Raw genomic sequence first — 19,462 nt, forward strand, 5'->3', positions numbered from 1 at the left:
ACAAACAAAAAAATAAAACAAAACTGCAGAGAAACATTCCCTTACCTCTAGTTATGGAGTTTTGCTTCCAGAATTATTGCCTCAAGGCCCAGCATGTGAGAGATTCAGTTCTGCAACAGTGATATAGAAGATACATCTCATTACCCTGTTGAAATGAGAGCTTTGTTAATGACAATGGGAGACTTGAGGTTTTCATTAAGGGCCTGGTATGTGTTTGTATCCATGGAAGACCCTGAGATACCTGATCTTTTCAGTTTGTTGTAATTTTATGTAACAAAAACATTAGGCTATTTTATGGCTCCCTCCTTGTAATCTACAGTTGGATAGAGAATAACATAAGAGTTAAAAAGATGGCTTTAGAGAAGAGAGATTTAAAACATAGTCCAGAGAAACCTGTTAATACTGAAACATTTGTAAATTAAGTTTCTGATGTGACAGTGTGGTCCAAAGTATGTTCAGCCTTTGTTCGTGATAAGGTGGATATCTGTCTTGCGGCTTTACTGCTCATTAGTCTTGCAGCCATCCCACACATGTTGATAAAACTCTTATGTGACATCACACAGATATGTATATCCTGTTCTTTGGGTTTCTCAGTGCTTTCTGTATGCTTGCTGTCTTTATCATAAGATCCTTGGGATGGGAACGTGCCTCTCAACCTGCCAGTGTCTCAACATGGGGCATAACATGTGTCAAAGACCCAAAATGAGGTCAGAAATATCATCCTTAAGGATACTTAAAATGCTGTGAAATTAATTCCCTTTAGTATAAATAACTCATCTCATAATTCTTTTTCTGATGTAAATAATTCTAAACATGTAAAGCGAGGGGATGCCACATTTCTTTAGAATGTAGGTAAATTTGAAACTGAAGTTCTTGATGCTTTCCTCATATTTTTCTTTCTTTCCCCCAGCCATTTCAGAGCTATTTTTGTTCTGGTTAAATTGTCAGTACAGATTTCTTTATTTACAAGAACAAAGAAGAAATGGTATCAGTGGGCACAGGTGTCATCTGAACACGCCTGGGGTTGGAGTTTCCTCAAGACTAGTTGGAAAAAGTGTGGCAATTGGTAAGTTCAGCTTTGGAGACCAGCTACTCTAAGTGGCTGTGTGCCTGACATAAGTAGTGTCTTGGCCCCTAGTCCTAATTAGCTGGCTGAGCCCAAGGTCATTTCAGTGCTGTGACAACCCTGCTGTTCCGAATCCCCCTCCAAGTCAACCTAATCTATTGTTGTTAGTGGGTTGTTAATGGATTGTAGATTGTTTGAATAGACACACTGGATTTATGGCCCATTACATCTGATATTTATTGTCTAGCAAAGTTATGAATTTAAGCTTCCAGACCCATCTTTTGAAAGTGTTGTGCAGGTTTCCTTTGAGGATGAGGACTGATAGATCAGATATAGAGTGATTGCTTTGTGAAATGTCCTTTATTATTTTCCTGTGAGTTCATTCGAGAACGTAGTGATTGTCTGGTTTCACCCCCATAGTTGTTGTTGGGGCATTTAGGACACTGGATGAGGTACACCACATGTTGTGATAGGCATGTGCAGGACCCATGGATCTTGAAATGTGTATTGTGAAGAGTGTTGATCATTGTAGTAGTGGAGATATGTCTGCATGTTTTTGCATCTGTTCTGGCAGTATTTGGTACCGCTTTAAGTCGATGCATCCTGCTCTGTGGGGAGCTTGCTTCTGATGATGAGGTTGGGGGATTGTTGAAAGATGAAGAGGGGGTTCAGGAAAGATTTATTTCAGGGTAGATTTCCTATCAAGTATGGGTTGTAGTTGTTTGATACCCTGTATGGGTTCCACAATGGGGCAGTAGGTGATGACTTGGGTGTGTGTGTGGTCAGAGGGGTTTTATTTCTGTATCGCAGCAGGTTCCCTCGGGATATTTGCGGGGCCTGTTCCATGATGCAATCTACTTCTTTGGAGGCAAGTCCTTGTTTTGAAGGCAATTTTGTGTATGGGCTAGTCTACACTAACACTAAAGCGCTGCCACTGCAGCGCTTTAATGTGCCTTATGTGGTTGGGGCTCAGTGCTGGGAGAGCGCTTTCCCAGTGCTCTAAAAAAACCCACCTCAGTGTGGAGTGTAGCTCAACACTGCAACGTTCTCACTCAGCGATGTGAACCCCTCGCCCCCCGAGCACAGCAAGTTGCAGCGCTGTAAAGTGTAGACAAGCCCTAAGTGATAGTGTATATCCCAGACTTTCTCTTTGGAGCCTATTCTGTGAGATCTGAGTGCCAGGCTGTAGATAACAGAAAACCCCCATTTTAGCTACCTTTCGCCGCACCCTCCGCTTCCCCTCACCCCCCAACAAGAGTAGTATTAACAGGCCACTTTGCCTTGAATAGTCGCTTGAAATATGTGCTTACTACTTATGCTGAATAATCTGTTGCTCCTTGTATTTAGCTGTGACACTGAGTACATTTCCCAGACCTGAAGAAGAGCTGTGTCTGAAGCTTGTCTATTGCACTAATGGAAGCTGGTCCAATAAAAGATATTACCTAACACAATCTGACATCAGGAATCCATTACATTCAAAAACTAGTAGAACACTTCAGTCTCCCTGGTCACTCAGTAACAGACCTGAAAGTGGCAATTCTTCAACAAAAAACTTCAAAAACAGACTCCAACCTGAAACTGCAGAACTGGAATTAATTTGCAAACTGGATGCCATCAGATTAGTCCTGAATAAAGACTGGGAGTGGTTGGGTCATTACAAAATGTAAATTTCTAATTTCCCCAATACTAATTTTCCCTACTGTTACTCACACCTTGTCAACTACCTGAAATGGGCCACTCTCGTTACCACTTCAAAAGTTATTTTTCCTCCCTTGGTATCCTACTGTCAATTGAATTATCTCATTAGACTGACCTCACACTTGGTAAGGCAGATCACATCTTTTCATGTATTTATACCTACTCCTGTATTATCCACTCCATGCATCTGATGAAGTGGGTTCTAGCTCATAAAAGCTTATGCCCAAATAAATTTGTTAGTCTCAAAGGTGCCACAAGGACTCCTCATTATTTTTATTTTTTAAAATGTAATGTATGTTCAAGGAATTCCTTTCTCACTTCTCTACAGTAATATTTCCGGATGGTGGAGTGGAAGGTTCACTTTGTTCATCCTTTTGAAGTTCTGTGGACTGTAAGAGATGAAAGCTCCCCATGAGGGTTCTGGATTCCCTCATTGTATCCAGTTCTGTTTCTTAGTCAAACAAAACTTGACACATTGACAATCCCCTTTCTTGGTCTGGAATCAGGAGTTCCTTTAAATTTTCTCTCTGGTTCTGTTGGTTCAGGAGGTCTTCTACAGGTCAGTTGGTATGGAGCCAGGTTATTACTATTAGTCCTGTTTATTGGATCTTTGTCTTCAGGTTGGGATAAATATCTACCTAGCTTGAATCGTCTTGGCTTATGCATTGCTGAGCTGTTTGAGAACATTTCTCACATAGCTAGTGGATTCTGTTGAGAAGCAGGAGCTTCATCTGGGGAAAAAAAAAAAAAGGCGATTAAAGTTGCTATCTGTTACACTTTGAACATTAACTTTGTTTGAGTTTTACCAGCTGTATGGGTTGAGATGTCAGCTTCCATACTCTGCTGCTTAGGGCAACAGCCCTTGCATTATCTAGTTTATGAATGGGCTGTTTGAGGTAACTTCTTTGTTACATTTTTGGGCCCAAATTGAAGAGTAGTACCCAAAGTGATAGGTTTTGAATTCAGAAAGATAATGTTAGAAGAAAAAGTTGGGAGGGGCAGCTTTAACCTTTATTTGAAAAATGAGCTTGCAAGAATATTTAAGTGCTTCAAGTGTAGCTTGGGTGAACTATTGTTGACAAATCAGCGCACATTTTTTGTTCTCCCAGCTCAGAGATTTCCAGACTGCAGGGTGTGTCCCCCTAAGGGGATGGGGAGGAATGTTCTAGGAGGGGAGCAGACACACTAGGTGGCTTTAGCCAGTGCCACACCTCCTTCACCCCCTCATTCACCTCAGCAGGTCACCGAGCCTCTGGATCAGTATCAACATCTCTGCGCCCAGAGAAAGTTACACATGCCTTTGCCCATCCTAAAAACCAAGGGGGAAAGGGCAAGTATTGTGGGGCACAACTAAAAAATAGTAACTCAAAGTGCGGGAGGGGGTGGCTCAGCTCAGAAAGTTTGAAAAATGCAGTTATCTTTTTTTAATCTCCCTCTGTTGGTTCTGTTCTTGTGAATCAGTAGAGCATTGAAATTACAAGATGTCTGTGTGCTGAGCACTTCAGAAACAGGAAATATAAATTTTAATTCCCTGCTCGCCCACAAGAATGGGGAGTTCACATTATGTACAAGTTTATATATGAACAGCCATATCAGGTCAGACCAAAAGTCCATCTAGCCCAGTATCCTGTCTTCTGACAGTGGCCAATGCCAGATGCTTTACAAGGAATGAACAGGTAATCAAGCGATCCATGCCCTGTCGCCCATTCCCAGCTTCTGCTAAACAGAGGATAGGGACACGATCCCTGTCCATCTTTGCTAATAGCCACTGATGGATCTATCCTCCATGAACTTATCTAGTTCTTTTTTGAACCCTGTTATAGTCTTGGGCTTCACAACATCCTCTGACAAAGAGTTCCACAGACTGACTATGCGTTGTGTGAAGAAATACTTCAGTTTGTTTGTTTTAAACCTGCTGCCTATTAATTTCATTTCACTCCTAGTTCTTGTGAAAAGGAGTAAATAACACTTCCTTATTTATTTTCTCCACACAAGTCATGATTTTATAAACTGCAGTGGTATCCCCCCTTAGTTGTCGCTTTTCCAAGCTGAACAGTCCCAGTCTTATTACTCTCCTCATATGGAAGCTGTTCCATACCCGTAATCATTGTTGTTGTCCTTTTCTGTACCTTTTTCCTGTATATCTTTTTTGAGATGGGGCAACCACATCTGCAGGCAGTATTTAAGATGTGGGCATACCATGGATTTATGTAGAGACAGTATATTTTCTGTCGTCTTATCTATCCCTTTCTTAACGATTCCCAACATTGTTAGCTTTTTTGACTGCCGCTCACACATTGAGTGGATATTTTCAGAGAACTATCCACAATGACTCCAAGATCTTTCTTGACTGGTAACAGCTAATTTAGACCCCATCATTTTATATATGTAGTTGGGATTGCGTTTTCCATGTGCATTACTTTGCATTTATCAGCCTTGAATGTCATCTGCCATTTTGTTGCCCAGTCACCCAGTTTTATGAGATCTTTGTAACTCTTAGTTAACTCCAAAGCAGACTGCTATCTTGAGTAGTTTTGTATCACCTGCAAATTTTGCCACCTCACCCCTTTTTCCAGATCATTTATAGATGTTGAATAAGGCTAGTCCCAGTGTAGACCCCTGGGGGACACCACGATTTACCTCTCTCCATTCTGAAAACTGACTATTTATTCCTACCCTTTGTTTCCAATCTTTTAACCAGTTATCAATCCATGAGGGGACCTTCCCTCTTATTCATGACAGCTTACTTCGGTTAAGAGCCTTTGGTGAGTGACCTTTTCAAAGGCTTTCAGAAAATCTGAGTACCCTATATCCACTATAAGTTTGTCCACGTATGTCAAGGATTTCTCCAAATAACTTGATTCTACAAGACAAAATAGCTACCTAGAGAAACTTGTCAATAAGGTTAAGATTCTGTCATGGGTATTTTCGTAAAAGTCAGACTGGTCACGGGCAATAAACAAAAATTCATGGAAGCCTGCAACCTGTCCAGACTTTTACTTAAAATACCCAGGAGGAGAGGGGAACAAATAACAGTTGGAGCGCTGCCAGGAGCTGACCTCAGCAGCTGCTCCTGGCAGGGGCTGACCACCCTTGCTCCAGACCAAACCCAGGCTGCTGCTTCAACCTGAGGACCAGTGCTCCTGGGGCAGCTGCTGGCTGCTCTGGAAGAAGTCACTGAGTTCCCAGAAAGTCATGGACTTGACCTCTGACTAAATTGTATCCTTACTCAACTGTCTCCGTGCAGTTGATATAAAATATTGAAAATATGCAAGTTTACAAAAGAAGCATCTGTCCTACTGTACATTTTTATATAGATGCATTGTATTGTTCATTTCCTTTACTGCATTAAGAGAATAATTCATCGACAAATGTCTTAATGCTCACTTAGCCATTACTTAGAGCACAAGTATCCAGCCTGTGCCTCTTGTGAGTGATGGTGAAGAAGAAAATGGTATTTGATTATAAATTAAAAATCTGTTCCCTGAATCATGCCTTGCAACTTTTAAGTGTTGGAATCAGGCTCTTTGCTATGTGAGGAGATATTAGGGGCATTGCCTCCCACACCTTCCACTAAAACCCTGTGAACAACTCTGATGTGAGCTAGAAGTGCAGCTGCTGTTCCTTCCTTCCTGAAGCTGCTCAGTACTTCCTCCCCTGAAATGCAGCAGTCCGGTGAGGGGAAGAGTAATTCTAACTGTGGGAGCCCCAGGAAGAGCAGGGTAGGAATTTCAGACTCTTCCCAAGCTTAGAGCATCTAGCAAAGGATGGCTCCCCTCTCTCACTCAGCCATCTGGAGAAGCAAAATAAATAAAGGGGCTGTGGGGGAGGATGAGAGAAGCTGAGACGTAACACTGAGTTACAACTTTCTAATTCTCAAACTCTGCCCTGGAGCAGGCCAAAGTAACCAAGGGGTCAAGCTGAATATAGCTTGAGCCCTGCATATTCTTCCTCCATAATAGGTTGAGCCACTCTTTTCCGATATATATTCATGGAAATTTCTTATCTGTGTTCTGACTAGACATAGAATATCAGGGTTGGAAGGGACCTCAGAAGATCATCTAGTCCAACCCTGTGCTCAAAGCGGGACAAATCCCCAGACAGTTTTTTTTTATACCGCCATTCCCTAAATGGCCCCCTCAAGGATTGAACTCACAATCCTGGGTTTAGCAGGCCAATGCTCAAACCACTGAGCTATCCCTCATGTGCATTAATAGCTAAAATGATAGATTAGAAATATGCACTTGCTATGTTTGATAACTTACAAAGGGATCTGGCAGTGAACTTATCTGTTAAGACTGTCTAACACTTTCTTTTATAAAAGACTTATGACCTTTTAGAAGCTCTAACTTCTCAACTGAAATTCAGCAAGGTTAGTGCAGCCAGAGATGTGCCTCTAGTTTGTGCCATGGAATTCCATTTAAGTTTGGCTGAGTTACAAGATTTTGAAAATCATAATTTTCCATCCTTGCCTTGCATTTAGCATAACTGGTAGAATGCTAAGATCCTTGAACCATTTTAAGGTTGGGCCCCAGCTATTACTATAGCAGCATACCTCCAGGAGTAGAGACAGCCCAGCTGCTGATGGAACAGCTGTAGCAGCTGGCTGAACTGCTCCGTGATTATTCCCCAGATCTGTACCTTTCACAACTCTTCTTATGAAATAATGCCTTATGACTAGGGCTAGTGTTTTCTGGCAATGAAAACAGAGTAATTTCAGATTTTCAAACCTGTATATTTCAGAAATTTGAGATGAGTTATATTTATACAAAAAATATATATATATATATCAACAAACATGAGATTTTTTACAACACAAAAATTCTGGGCACTGAGGGCTAGAGCCAGGCCAGCTGTGTGCTAGGGGGAGAAGGCAGGAGTCAGCTATGAGTGGGGGAGAGGCGCTATATGCACTGCTGAGAGCGGATGTGAGTGGCATCCGCTCTGCAACATGGTGAAGGAGCCAGGTGCCCTGCTGCCAGGTGCCCTGCCCTTCCAGAGGAAGGTCTGGTGGTTTTGCCAAGCCCAAGCCTGTGTGAGTAGGGGAGAAGTTGACAGCAAGTCTCAACAGCAGCCAGTCCCCAGCCTCTGCCCGGCAGCCTGTGGAGGAGTTAGGTGTCTTCTAGCAGAAATCTGGGGGGTGTGACTCTGCATTCCATACCCACATGTCACCTCTGCCCATGTGCCGCCGCCACTTCCCTCCCCCTTTCAATGGTGACTTCGGAAATGAAGAGACATTGTGGGGAAAAAACATAACAGCAATTTCCAGAAAACAGGGACCTTACTCATGAACCACTGTTGCCAAAAAATTAAGACAAGACTAGTTAATTCAAAGCATTGCCATTGACGAATTTACCACCTTAAGAGTTCTGTATTATGTCTGTACTTATCACGTATTTTAAAGATGGCTGTTGTTTCTGATAGAATATCTGGCATTTTGATTTGCCTCTCATAAATACTAATATATGTTCTCTTACAGATTATGGAACTTTGTGGTGCAACAAGACTTGGATATTTTGGAAGAAGTCAGTTCTATATTGCTTTGAAACTTGTTGCAGTGGCCCAGTCAGGTCTCCCTCTAAGAGTGGAAAGTTTAAATACAGGTAAATCTAGAAATTAATGCTTAAACACTATTGAGCAGGTTAGTGACATTTATTGCAGTTGGCTCACAGATTATAATAGATTAATCTGCTGGACTATTGTGGTATGGTCTCAGATACTCTAGTATATTGCTCACTTATACATACTGAAAAAAGCGTGAAGGAGAGTTTGAGATAAATCAAAATTTAAAGCATCTTTATATAGATACAACTGAATCTTAGCTAGCAAAGGGGATAAAGTTAATCTAGGGAAATGGAGTCCTCAAAACCGTTCTACTGTGCTAAAGTACTGAACTAACTGTTATTGCAAGGTATACAGAGTGAAAGAGAACCTTTTTGTGTATGCCAATTCCCATGGTGGTCTAGGTGGTGTAACTTGCTCTATTTGTTGGAGTTGAGTGGTGAAAGTAGCAGATAATGTAATGGGATTACAGTTAAATTTACTAGTGTTGACGCAGCCAGCTATTCAAAACTATCTGTAGGGGCACTTGCTGGGGATGACACATTCAACTTCCAACTCCAAATAGGTAGCTACAGAATTCATTTCCATCAGGTCTCCAGACTCTCCATCTGAACTTGTATATCATCCAGCAAGAATTCAGCAACTACCCCCAAAGGAATCAAACCCTTATTCATTTTATAAAGTAAAATTGCAGTCTGATACTTCAGGAGAATTCATCTCAACTTCCAGGAGACAGGAATCCTTGAAAGCAGAGAGATCTCCCTTCCTGCTGCAAAAACAATATAAAAGACCTGACAGAGCTCAAGACTCAGAATTGATAGTCACTTCAAGCTCCTGATGCTGTCTAAATAAAATTAGATATGACTGACTAGATGAGACTGCAGTTTGAATCAAGTAGGTGAGAGTGCTGATAAAATGAATCTGCAGGCCAAAATCAAGCAGTTGGGATCAGGAGCAAGATGTAATCCTAAAAATTGGTATGGAGAATCTTGAAAGAAGGAACAATGAGAATGGAGTCCATGAGAACTTGAAGAAAGGTAATCTTGCAGAATATCACTTAGATTTTTTTTCTAGTTTTCTCAGATTTAAAGTGTGGCTGATCTGCGTTCCCCAACCTCTTTCCGGGATAGAGACAATGCCATATTCCATAGCCACAGAATCATTGAATTCGTAGACTCTTGATTGAGATGAATGAGAGATCGTCTGCTCCAGAACTATTGCATACTCAGCTGGCATCTCACTTGACTCATGTGTTTGAAGGTTTCTCAACCAGAGAGGCTATAGCAAACTTTCTTATGATGTCTTAAGATAAGATTGTGGTGAAAACCCGATGGGGTAAAAGGGATGAAGTGGTGTAAAAGGGCTCTATAAGCGCTGTGTATAGCCAGGCCTGGACTCTCCATATGCAAGCATTGTAGTAGATGACTGTCAGGCTGCCTTCTGAGGATCCTCTCACAAGCCCTGGTATAGGTGGTATGCTGGGTGGGGTGGCAGTGCTGCACCCAGTGATGTGATGGTTCCAAGCAGTGCTGCCCTGTACTAACCGGGGACTGCAGAGCAGCTGAGGTTCTCGGAAGGTGCAGCAGTGGTGTAAAGACACTGTAGCTATCATCTCCTTAAGTTGAGAATTCTGTTTTGATCTTAGACTGGAACACAGTGTTACAATTGGGTGACTTCCCTGGCAAATTCCATAGCTATAGGATCCGTGTGGCCATAATATAATCCATATATGCTCCTAATTAATGGCAGGCAAAAATATTCTTTGGTAAGGATATACACAAACTTGTCAGGTGGTGAACCTGAAACCAAAATTTGTTGAGATGAAATATTTGACAAAACAATTGCTATTCTAGTTAAACTCAAATTGGTTTTAACAGTAAATATGTAAATGATAATTACTTATGTGTGCCTGCACAAAAATATATGTACACTTACTGCGCATGCTCTTGAAAGTAGTGGAAAGGAGCAGTATTGGAAGTAGCAGATGGTATTCCAGGCCACGAACCAGTTTTTCTGTGCCTAAGATGCTGGCTTAGTCATGCCACTATTTGTTAATTGTAATTAATTTTCCTCCTTTAGCTATTCCTCTGAGTGTTGCAAATAATTGGCCTTTTAAGAACATAAATCTCTTGCACTTACTAAGAGCACCGCTGATGGTATTAGCAGGGAATTGGGGAAGAACAAAACTGCTCAACTTAGTTAATACATGGTAAAATACAATACATGGTGCTAATGCTGAGATGAATGTATCTGACTGAAACCTGACACAAATGGTTAGAAACCTGGCTTCTCTTTAGTTTTCAGATAACTTGAATTGTTTTGGTCATCACCATGAAAATGCTTTTTTAGTATTAAATGAGATGTTGATTGAAAGGAGACTTCCCAATGAAAAGGACTTTACAATAGCAAGAAATAAAGAAGAAATATACCACCTCTCCTTTTCGGGAGAAAACAAACTAAAGATTGTGTGTCCAAGGGGATTATTTTCAAAACGCCCAAAAATGCTAATGTAAATTAATAAACTGCCTTTGCAGCTCTCTAATAGAATATATTCCATTGGTTCATACATGTCAGAAACACTGTAAATATTTTTAATTGTTGTTTAGGAGTTGTTTGAACCAGCTAAAGAAAATCCTGGGTTACAGGAGGTCTTGAAAAACTTATCCAACTCAATAACTCGCCAGCGTTAAAAATAGTTGTTCTGTCAGTGCCCTCCACACCACGGTTATCTGCTGACTTGCACTGAGTCTGAAGTCTGGTCTATACTAGAAAATTAAGTTTGCTTAACTATGACTCTCAGGAGGGTGAAATCCAACCTAGCCCCCAGTGTAGACAGTGCTAGGTCAATGGAAGAATTCTTCCTTTGATCTAGATACTGCTTATCATCTCAGGAAGGTAGATTTCTTATGTTGACAGGTGAGCTCCTACAGTGTTTTAGGCATAGACATACCCTAAGTGCTGGGACTGATGTTCCCTTAATTTTTTTTCTGTGCAAAACAAATAATTCTCATAGAGCTTACGTCCTCTAAAGACATTCTTCTCCACTTTTATCGCCTTATTCCCACCCACCTTCCTCATCCTCTTTTCACAAACTATCCTTCCTTATTCTCTCATTTATTCCTTTTTCATATTTTCTCTTCTTTTCCTCATTTTCCCCTTTCACTTTCTCATTCATCCATCTTTCTCTGCTCCTCCATGCAGCCTTTCTCTAGCTGAAGGGGCTATTGAGCCCACTCCTTTCCCCTCCCACCCGGCCCCCTGTACATGAACTGCTGAATGGAGGGAGACACCTCTTCCACCATCCTGCAGTCTCTTTTCCTGACTTTGCCTGCTGGTCAGCCTCACCTCCGTATGCTGCACCAGCCTCAGTCCCTGTCTGTCAACTCTCCTATTTAATACATCCATTTTGGGTTGTGAGGGGGTTTTGCAAGTCTTGATCTGCAGCTGATTTGGGTAAGTTTGGAGTGCTTAGTGTTAGTGTCTACCAAACATAACTCTTGTCTCAGCTGATTGATTTAGTTCAGAAAGAGATCAAAACAGACTTATAGTTAAACACTTGTGGACATGTAATATATGGCTCTGAAGTATTTGTATAAAATGACAATACTCATATTGCTTTAATTACTATGCTGGAAATATCCAAGTAAATTTTGGGTTGCTACTTAATTTGGAAAGACATTTTCATGGATAACTGTCTAATTGGGAATTATAAAATGAGCAGATAGTCACTGTGAATCCATGTCACTTGTTTGTTCTGTTACTGTGGTGTGGGAGACAGTATCCTGCAAAAATAAAAATTAACTAGGGAGGGATAGAGTTTAGTTATGTAGATATTATAGGGGCTTCTAAATGAGCATGCAAACCCTAAATATTGGAGCATCAAAGGACAAAGTCGTCTTACCCTGAATTTCTTTGCTCTTGTGGATGAAGGGAAGGTGCGGGGTGGGAGGAAATTTGAAGAGAAGTATTTGAAGCTTAAAAGGGTATTTTTTCAGTCTGGGTCACACCCCACCTTAACACTGAAATCAACATGCTGTTTTTAGTATGCTGAGTCCACGCATAGGTGAGAATGTGAAAGGTTTTGCTTGAACTCTGCTGTCTCTGTTAGCATATTATGCTACTTACTAAACTGTGGGGTTGTTCCTTAGTTATATTTAACAAAATTATTAAAGCATTATGTATTCAAAGGGTAATATTCAAATATAGATTGCCTGAATGCTTAATGTTCAGTCTTTAACAAAACAAAAATTTCACTTACTTTTAATGACTCAATAGTACCAGTGTATTTAATTTTTATATAATACCTATAAGAATCAGAAAAATAAATCCACATAAAATTAATTACCTCATAAATGTGTTATGATTGCAAATGTGTCTCTGTTCTTCAAAAAATTTTCACAAGTAAGCTATACAACAAATGGCACAGTTTAACTTCACTGGCAGTGGACTAGGAAGGCCATTTACAGGTCAGGATTCAGAGGGATGGCAGAGCTGTTTGAGAAAATTTCTGTTTATTCCAGGGGTAGACAGAGAAAAGCTGTGTGCCTCTTAGCTTGGTAAAGTTTCATGTGTAGACTTCAAAAATGGGTTTATAATGAAATTACTGCTAAGTCTGACTGTAACTGAACATCCTTTGGTAGTATCAGTAAAATAGCTTATTAGCTACTTATGTAGAAAAGATGAAACAAGATTAAAGTGGATGAGTAAATGTGTTTACACAATACTAAGCTAAGTCTTGAGAAATAAAGGCTGAATTATGGTTTCTACTGTGAAGATGATAAAGGCACCACTTCTTTACTCCCTGTATGCATTGTTATATCTAAATGCTTTAGTGAAGTTTTTAACTTCTAGATCTGTAGATGAAGCACCCTAAGTGCAAGGACTTGTAAGAACTTTTCAAGCATGCCTGGAACTTGTGATGGGTCAAACTTATACAGTAAGCAAAACTGTAAAAGAAAGTATAATTAACAAGCCTATATAGCTGTGCAAGAATGAGCTGTATTCTAAGTCACAGTTGCAAAACCAAACTGTCATCTTGCATATAGAAACTCTATAGAAAATTGTGTGGTTTTATAGGTGTAACAAGCTAGATTTGTGATGTAGAATTTTACAGTAGTGTAGCATAAAACCTCCCCCCCCCCCAAAAAAAAAATCTGGGGATGAATTTGCTTGTAAATTGCACCAAACTCAATATGTATGTCATGGAGAGACAACAGACTTGAAATTCTTTTAGACTAGAACTACATTTTAAACTAGTCATTTTTTTGTTATACAGAAGAAGAAGAATACTTAAAATATCCTTTACTATTAATATATATCATTGTTTTAACAGTAAAGGACCTCCCTCTACCCAGATTTGTTGGTCCAAAGAATGAACAGGAATTGAGACACACAGCCTTGTATTCTTCAGATGCTGATAACTCAACCCCATATTCAGGTGTAATTCCTCCCCCACCCGGCCGGGTTCAAGTAAAAAAAGGCTCTGTGAGCCATGATGCAGTCCAGCAACGTACATCAACAGATCAACAGGTAACTAAAACTTAAGTGACTTTTATTTGAGGTGTGGTGCTTCACAGTGATGTGGGTCCCACTAGTGTTACTACACTATTGTTTTGGACTAGCTTCTTTAAAAAAAATCATGAAGTGTTACTAAATTATATGAAAACTTAATTATTTATTATTTGTTATGCAGTGCTTGTAAGTGTGTTTGGTACCCGAGGTATGAGTCAGGTTTTCTGATCAGACCTGTTTAAAATCTAAGTCTGGAAATATTAGCAATGATAACTGACAAAGTATTGAGTGGGAAGGGAGAATGAGGGTTATGGCTTATTGTGAGAGGTCACATGATAGCTTGGTTTGGTTTATGTAGGTTTGTTCTCTTCTAAAAGAAACTGTAGTGTTTAAGTTCGTAATTGATACTACAACTCTAATTATTTCCAATCAAGCTAAGCTTTTAAACATTTGAAATCTGCTTCCTGGATCCCAAATAGTAACATTTAATTGTCCTTTCACAGGAGCTGCAGATGTACTTCCAAAATTTCTGCACTTCTAGTTAAAGTATATATTTATACACGCCCAAGCAATCAGGCTTCACACACGTCCATTTTTTGACTATGAACCATTTTGTAATGTATTAAACATAAATTATCCAGATATAAATTTATTGTCTCAAAGACAAGCCAGCAGTTCTTTTTGGGATGGGTATGGAGGGGGTTAGAAATAATTCCCCTCCTCATTCCCTTAAAAATGCAACAGTATTTAAGAAACAGGTGCTCTAACCTTTCCTTGGAACATATTTATCTATACCTTACTATTCAGTAGTTTAGCACGCTGATTTATAGATTAAATCAGCAGATGTGAACCAGAACTTTGACATCATAAATACTAATCAGATTCTACAGTGAAATGTGTTACTTAATAAATTCATCTTATTTCAGCATCTGTTTTTTGTTTTTGAGGGAATGAGTGTAACACTTTTCAGTGACCTTTATTCCACTTCAGTAAAAGCAAGCATGGGTGAATTTTTGGTGAAGATCACTCTGCAAGGCTATAACTAGAGCTGCTGATTCTTTCGCATAAGAACAAAGATGAAAAAAAGCCCACTTGAATAAACACCAATGTCATTAGTATTTTGATCATTTTTAGAACACAACCAGTAAACATGACCAACCTTTGCTCACTAGTTTCTTTAATTCTCCTACTAAGGGATAAGCTAAGTAAAGATGAAAAATGGCAAGAGGATACACCGATGACTAAATTGTGCATTCTGACAATTTCTTGTTTAGGGACATCCTCGCTTGTTGAGTTTGGGACTTTATCTCTTCTTCATGTTTAGAAGATAGAATGCACTTCCTAAATAAAAGCCAGGAAGGCTGTCATATAGAGTGCAGCTAATTAAAATTATTTTAGGCCCATACTCCTGTGCATATGTTAACTCTCCCATTTCCCCCATATTCCTCCTCACTGTATGCTTTCTCCCGAGCTCCGTCGGGAGTTGAGACATCCACAGAAAGATGAGACATGCTGCCCAGAAACTTGGGGGTATGTTGGCTATAGAGCAGCTTACAGTCTGTGTGAAGTAATGTGGCTTTCAAAGTGAGAGCAGTGTGTGGTAAAAGGAGCAAGGCAAGCAGCACTGGCATTGTAGAAGATAGTTTGGCTGTTATGATCCTAGCTTTCCTGGAGCTCTGGACAGATAGGTGTAAAGCAGTTCCCTAGAATGTGTCTCCCCATTAAGAAATGAAGAATCTCAGATCTTCTCCTGCGTGTTGCTCTGTGGATGGGTATAACCTTCTTAATGGACCTAACCTGACATTTTTCTTGGTTTGGCTGAGATAGCATTTGTGTTCACCAGCCCAATTATGGTGTCTGGTTTCTTTATTTCTTCTTTAATGGCAGCTGCAGTTTCTGATCTAAGACCTGTCAAGTTGTCAGTTACTTTAAAATCATAAACCCAAGTGTTTTGTGCCTTCAAGTCCTAGTGAAAGGAACTTAATGTCTAGTAAAATGATATTTACTGGCTTTCAAAGTATGTCTGTCTCTCTTAAAATATTCAAATTAAATATTGTATGGTCATGAAATGTACAAGTTGAGTTTCTTAATCATATGTGTACAACTCTTAACATATGTGGAAACTCTGCCACAGGTAAAGGACAATATATGGATTACTGTTGTATGCTCTATGTCCCAAATAATAAAGGATTCTCCTTTGGGAAACTGTTTCTGCAGATCCCTACAACAAATTTGCATTAGATGACATTGCAGCATTAGGATCTTGCACATCAATTGTGGTTCCAAACAGTGGTTATAAATGGGGCTATTCTTTTCCCATCACAGCTTTCGAACGTCCATTCCAAGTTTCTTCCCTCTTTCTGGTGTTCTTGATAGTTTCTAGTAACTGTGTCACTATATTACCCTACCTAAAAGTGGTTTTTCTGTCAATATAGTTGGTGGCCTGATTGGTAGATGAAGAGGTTCTTCGCCTTTAGAAGGTACACCCCCTAAGTTGTGGTAAAATACTGGCAGCCGATTAACATGTTTAGTGTCCCTGCTATTTGTAGAGGAATGTCTTTAAAGGGCATTCAGCCTTGTGCAGTATTCACTCAGCTTGAGGAGGGAATAGATCCAAATAATAAAAGGTTGTTCTTTTGGAGAAGGCCTCAAGGGCTTGTTCCTAAGAATCACAGAGGCTGATACCTATATATTTTTCTACAGATCTTATCCCTAAAGATCCCCTGTAGTGGATCAGTGTGAAGAGCTCTCATAAGAATATAAACAGTCCTCTGTTCCATTGGTGAACATCCTTATTGAACAAGGAACGAAGCAGGGAGATGATCTGAGGAAGGAGAATGTTTCTCCTTTAAGAAGCCACTATCTTAGCACTTAGAGCTGTTTTCAGTGACTTGCTGGGATTCCCTATTTGATTTGCATCTATTTTGGTGTAATCTCTCTAAGATCAGTCTAGAAAATGGCTTGGTTTTGAGGGTTCCTGGAGTTTGGTAGTGAAGTTGCTATCTGATCTGGTACACCATTGGAAGTTGTATGTGGTCTTGGGAGAGCTTTAGGTTTGTAGAGTGATATTGGACATTCTCTTGATTTAGAGAAACAGTCTGGGGTTGGGTGTCCTATTCAAAAGTACTAGTCTTATTTCTGTAAAAATCTAGTTGTCCCTTTGAACCTGTTAGTATTGGGATAAGTGAGCTGCTCTGTAAATCTGTATTCCAGATGCGGCTTTTCAAGTTTGAATATCAGGCTATGATCTGAAGGGCAGATGCATAGTTCTTTGAGACTTCTCTCCTTGGTTCTGATTTCACCCACTAAGATCTGAGTAGCCGTCTGGGCTTTGTCTGGCTGATTGGAGACTGTTTTGCCTCATGATCCTTTTTATCAATTTAATTTCTGTGGGGCAAGTGACTTATGTGGCCTCGGTATCTTCTTGCTCAGACTTCTTTTCATGTCTTGTCTAAGATGCAGGACATGTAGTTGAGTCACTTAATTTGTCTCCAAAGTCCAGAAAGACAGTACAGACTTCCAGTCTGCTGGAAGCTACCCTGCCTGAGTTGATATTTTAGAGGAGGAAGGGGAGGGATAGGTGACTGGGGAGCTTCGTGAAACTTAGGAGCATTCTGTAGATAACGCTGGTGTTTTTTCTTCATAATCAGATCATAGCAGGGTCTTTCAGGAAATGAAGGAACACCTACTTGGGTTTTGGAGACTAACAATGGCGTTGCTAATTAATGGACCTGGTCAAAACTACTTGACATTTCAATAAAAACTAATTGCAAAAAAAACACCATTTTTCTAATAGCTTTAACTAATGAAAGATTGTCAAGTCTAGTCTGAAGGTCTGGCCATAGGCACTGACTTTCTAATGTGTGGGGGTTGCTCTGCCCCAGGTCCTGCCCCCACTCTACCCCTTCCCCCAAGGCCTCGCCTTCCCCTGCCTCACCTCTTCCTGCCCCATTCAGTCACCTCCCCCAAGCGCGCCCTTCCCTCGCTCCTCCCTTCTCCTCCCCAGCACCTCCTGCATGCCCTGGAAAAGCTGATGGGTTGGTCCGTGAAAAACATGCATTTGACAAAGGGGGTATTCACCCATGAAAGCTCATGCTCCAATAAGTCTGTTAGTCTACAAGGTGCCACAGGACTCTTTGCTGCTTATGTAGCTTAGTGTACTTTTATTTAGATTTTTACTTTTTAAATTTTTTAAAATGGTGAATGCCATGTTTTATTTACTAGATGATTTTATTTGATTTGTGTCAAACTGTATGCAGATGGACATTTGGAATTTAAAGGTACGAAAGAATTTTAAAATTGTTTATTAGTAGGGCTGTCAATTGCAGTTAACTCAAGCAATTAACACACAGCAAATTAGATTAAAAAGGCACGATTAATTGCAGTTTTAATTGCACTATTAAACAATAATAGCGTACCAATTTAAATTGGTATTCTAAATATTTTTGGATGTTTTCCACATTTTCAAATATATTGATTTCAATTACAACACAATACAAAGTGTACAGGGCTCTGTTTATATTATTTGAGATTACAAATATTTGCACTGTAAAAAATAGTATTTTCCAATTCACCTCAGTACAAATACTGTAGTGCAATCTCTTAATCGTGAAAGTGCAACTTACAAATGTAGAATTTCTTTTACATAACTGCACTCAAAACCAAAACAATGTAAAATCTTAGCGCCTACAAGTCCACTCAGTTCTACTTTTTGTTCAGCTAAGACAAATAAATTGGTTTACATTTATAGGAGATAATGCTGCCCACTTATTTACAATGTCACCTGAAAGTGAGAACAGGCGTTCACATGACACTGTTGTAGTAGGCATTACAAAGTATTTTACATAGCAGATATGCTAAACATTTGTATGCCCCTTCATGCTTTGACCAGCATTCCAGAGGACATGATTCCATGCTGATGTCGCTAATTTAAAAAAAAAAGCGTTAATTAATTTTATGACTGAACTCCTTGGGGGAGAATTGTATGTTTCCTGCTCTGTGCTTTTACCCACCTTCTACCATGTATTTCGTGTTATGGCAATCTCAGATGAAGACCAAGCATATGTTGTTAGTTTTAAGAACTCTTTCACTGCAGATATGACAAAACGCAAGGGAGGTACCAATATGAGATTTCTAAAGATTGCTACAGAACTCGATCCAAGGTTTAAGAAACTGAAGTGCCATCCAAAATCTGAGAGGGACAAGGCGTGAAAAACATGCTGTCAAAGACTTGGAAGAGCAACACTCAGATGTGGAAACTACAGAATATGAACCACCAAAAAAGAAAATCTACCTTCTGTGGATGGCATCTGACTCAGATAATGCAAATGAAGGTGCACTGCTTTGGATCGTTATCAAGCAGAACCCAGCTGTTCTTTCAGGTGACATTGTAAATAAGAAGCAGGCAGCAAACATTATCACCAGTAAATGTAAACAAACTTGTTTTTCATAGCACAGTGGCTCTCAACCTTTCCAGACTTCTGTACCCCTTTCAGGAGTCTGATTTGTCTAATGTACCCCCAAGTTTCACCTCACTTAAATACTTGCTTACAAAATCAGACATAAAAATACAAAGGTGTTACAGCACACTATTACTAAAAAAATTGCTCACTTTTTCTCATTTTT

The 19,462-nt window shown here is 39.8% G+C and overlaps 1 protein-coding gene across 13 annotated transcripts in view; it reads left to right on the forward strand.

Moving 5' to 3' along the window:
* Nucleotides 1-19,462, forward strand: part of REPS1 (RALBP1 associated Eps domain containing 1) — a 108,056-nt gene that overhangs the window by 17,401 nt on the left and 71,193 nt on the right. For 10 of the 13 annotated variants that reach the window (XM_050949561.1, XM_050949553.1, XM_050949554.1 and 7 more), the window contains exons 2-3: nt 8,244-8,367; nt 13,659-13,855. In XM_050949561.1, coding sequence (XP_050805518.1) covers nt 8,244-8,367; nt 13,659-13,855 — 321 coding nt within the window. Of the gene's footprint in view, nt 1-910; nt 1,067-8,243; nt 8,368-9,055; nt 9,364-13,658; nt 13,856-19,462 lie in introns of those variants that run through there. The other 3 variants (XM_050949562.1, XM_050949564.1, XM_050949565.1) reach the window with 3 other exon arrangements.

This window comes from Gopherus flavomarginatus, chromosome 4, assembly GCF_025201925.1.
Source record: "Gopherus flavomarginatus isolate rGopFla2 chromosome 4, rGopFla2.mat.asm, whole genome shotgun sequence".
Lineage (NCBI taxonomy): Eukaryota > Metazoa > Chordata > Testudines > Testudinidae > Gopherus > Gopherus flavomarginatus.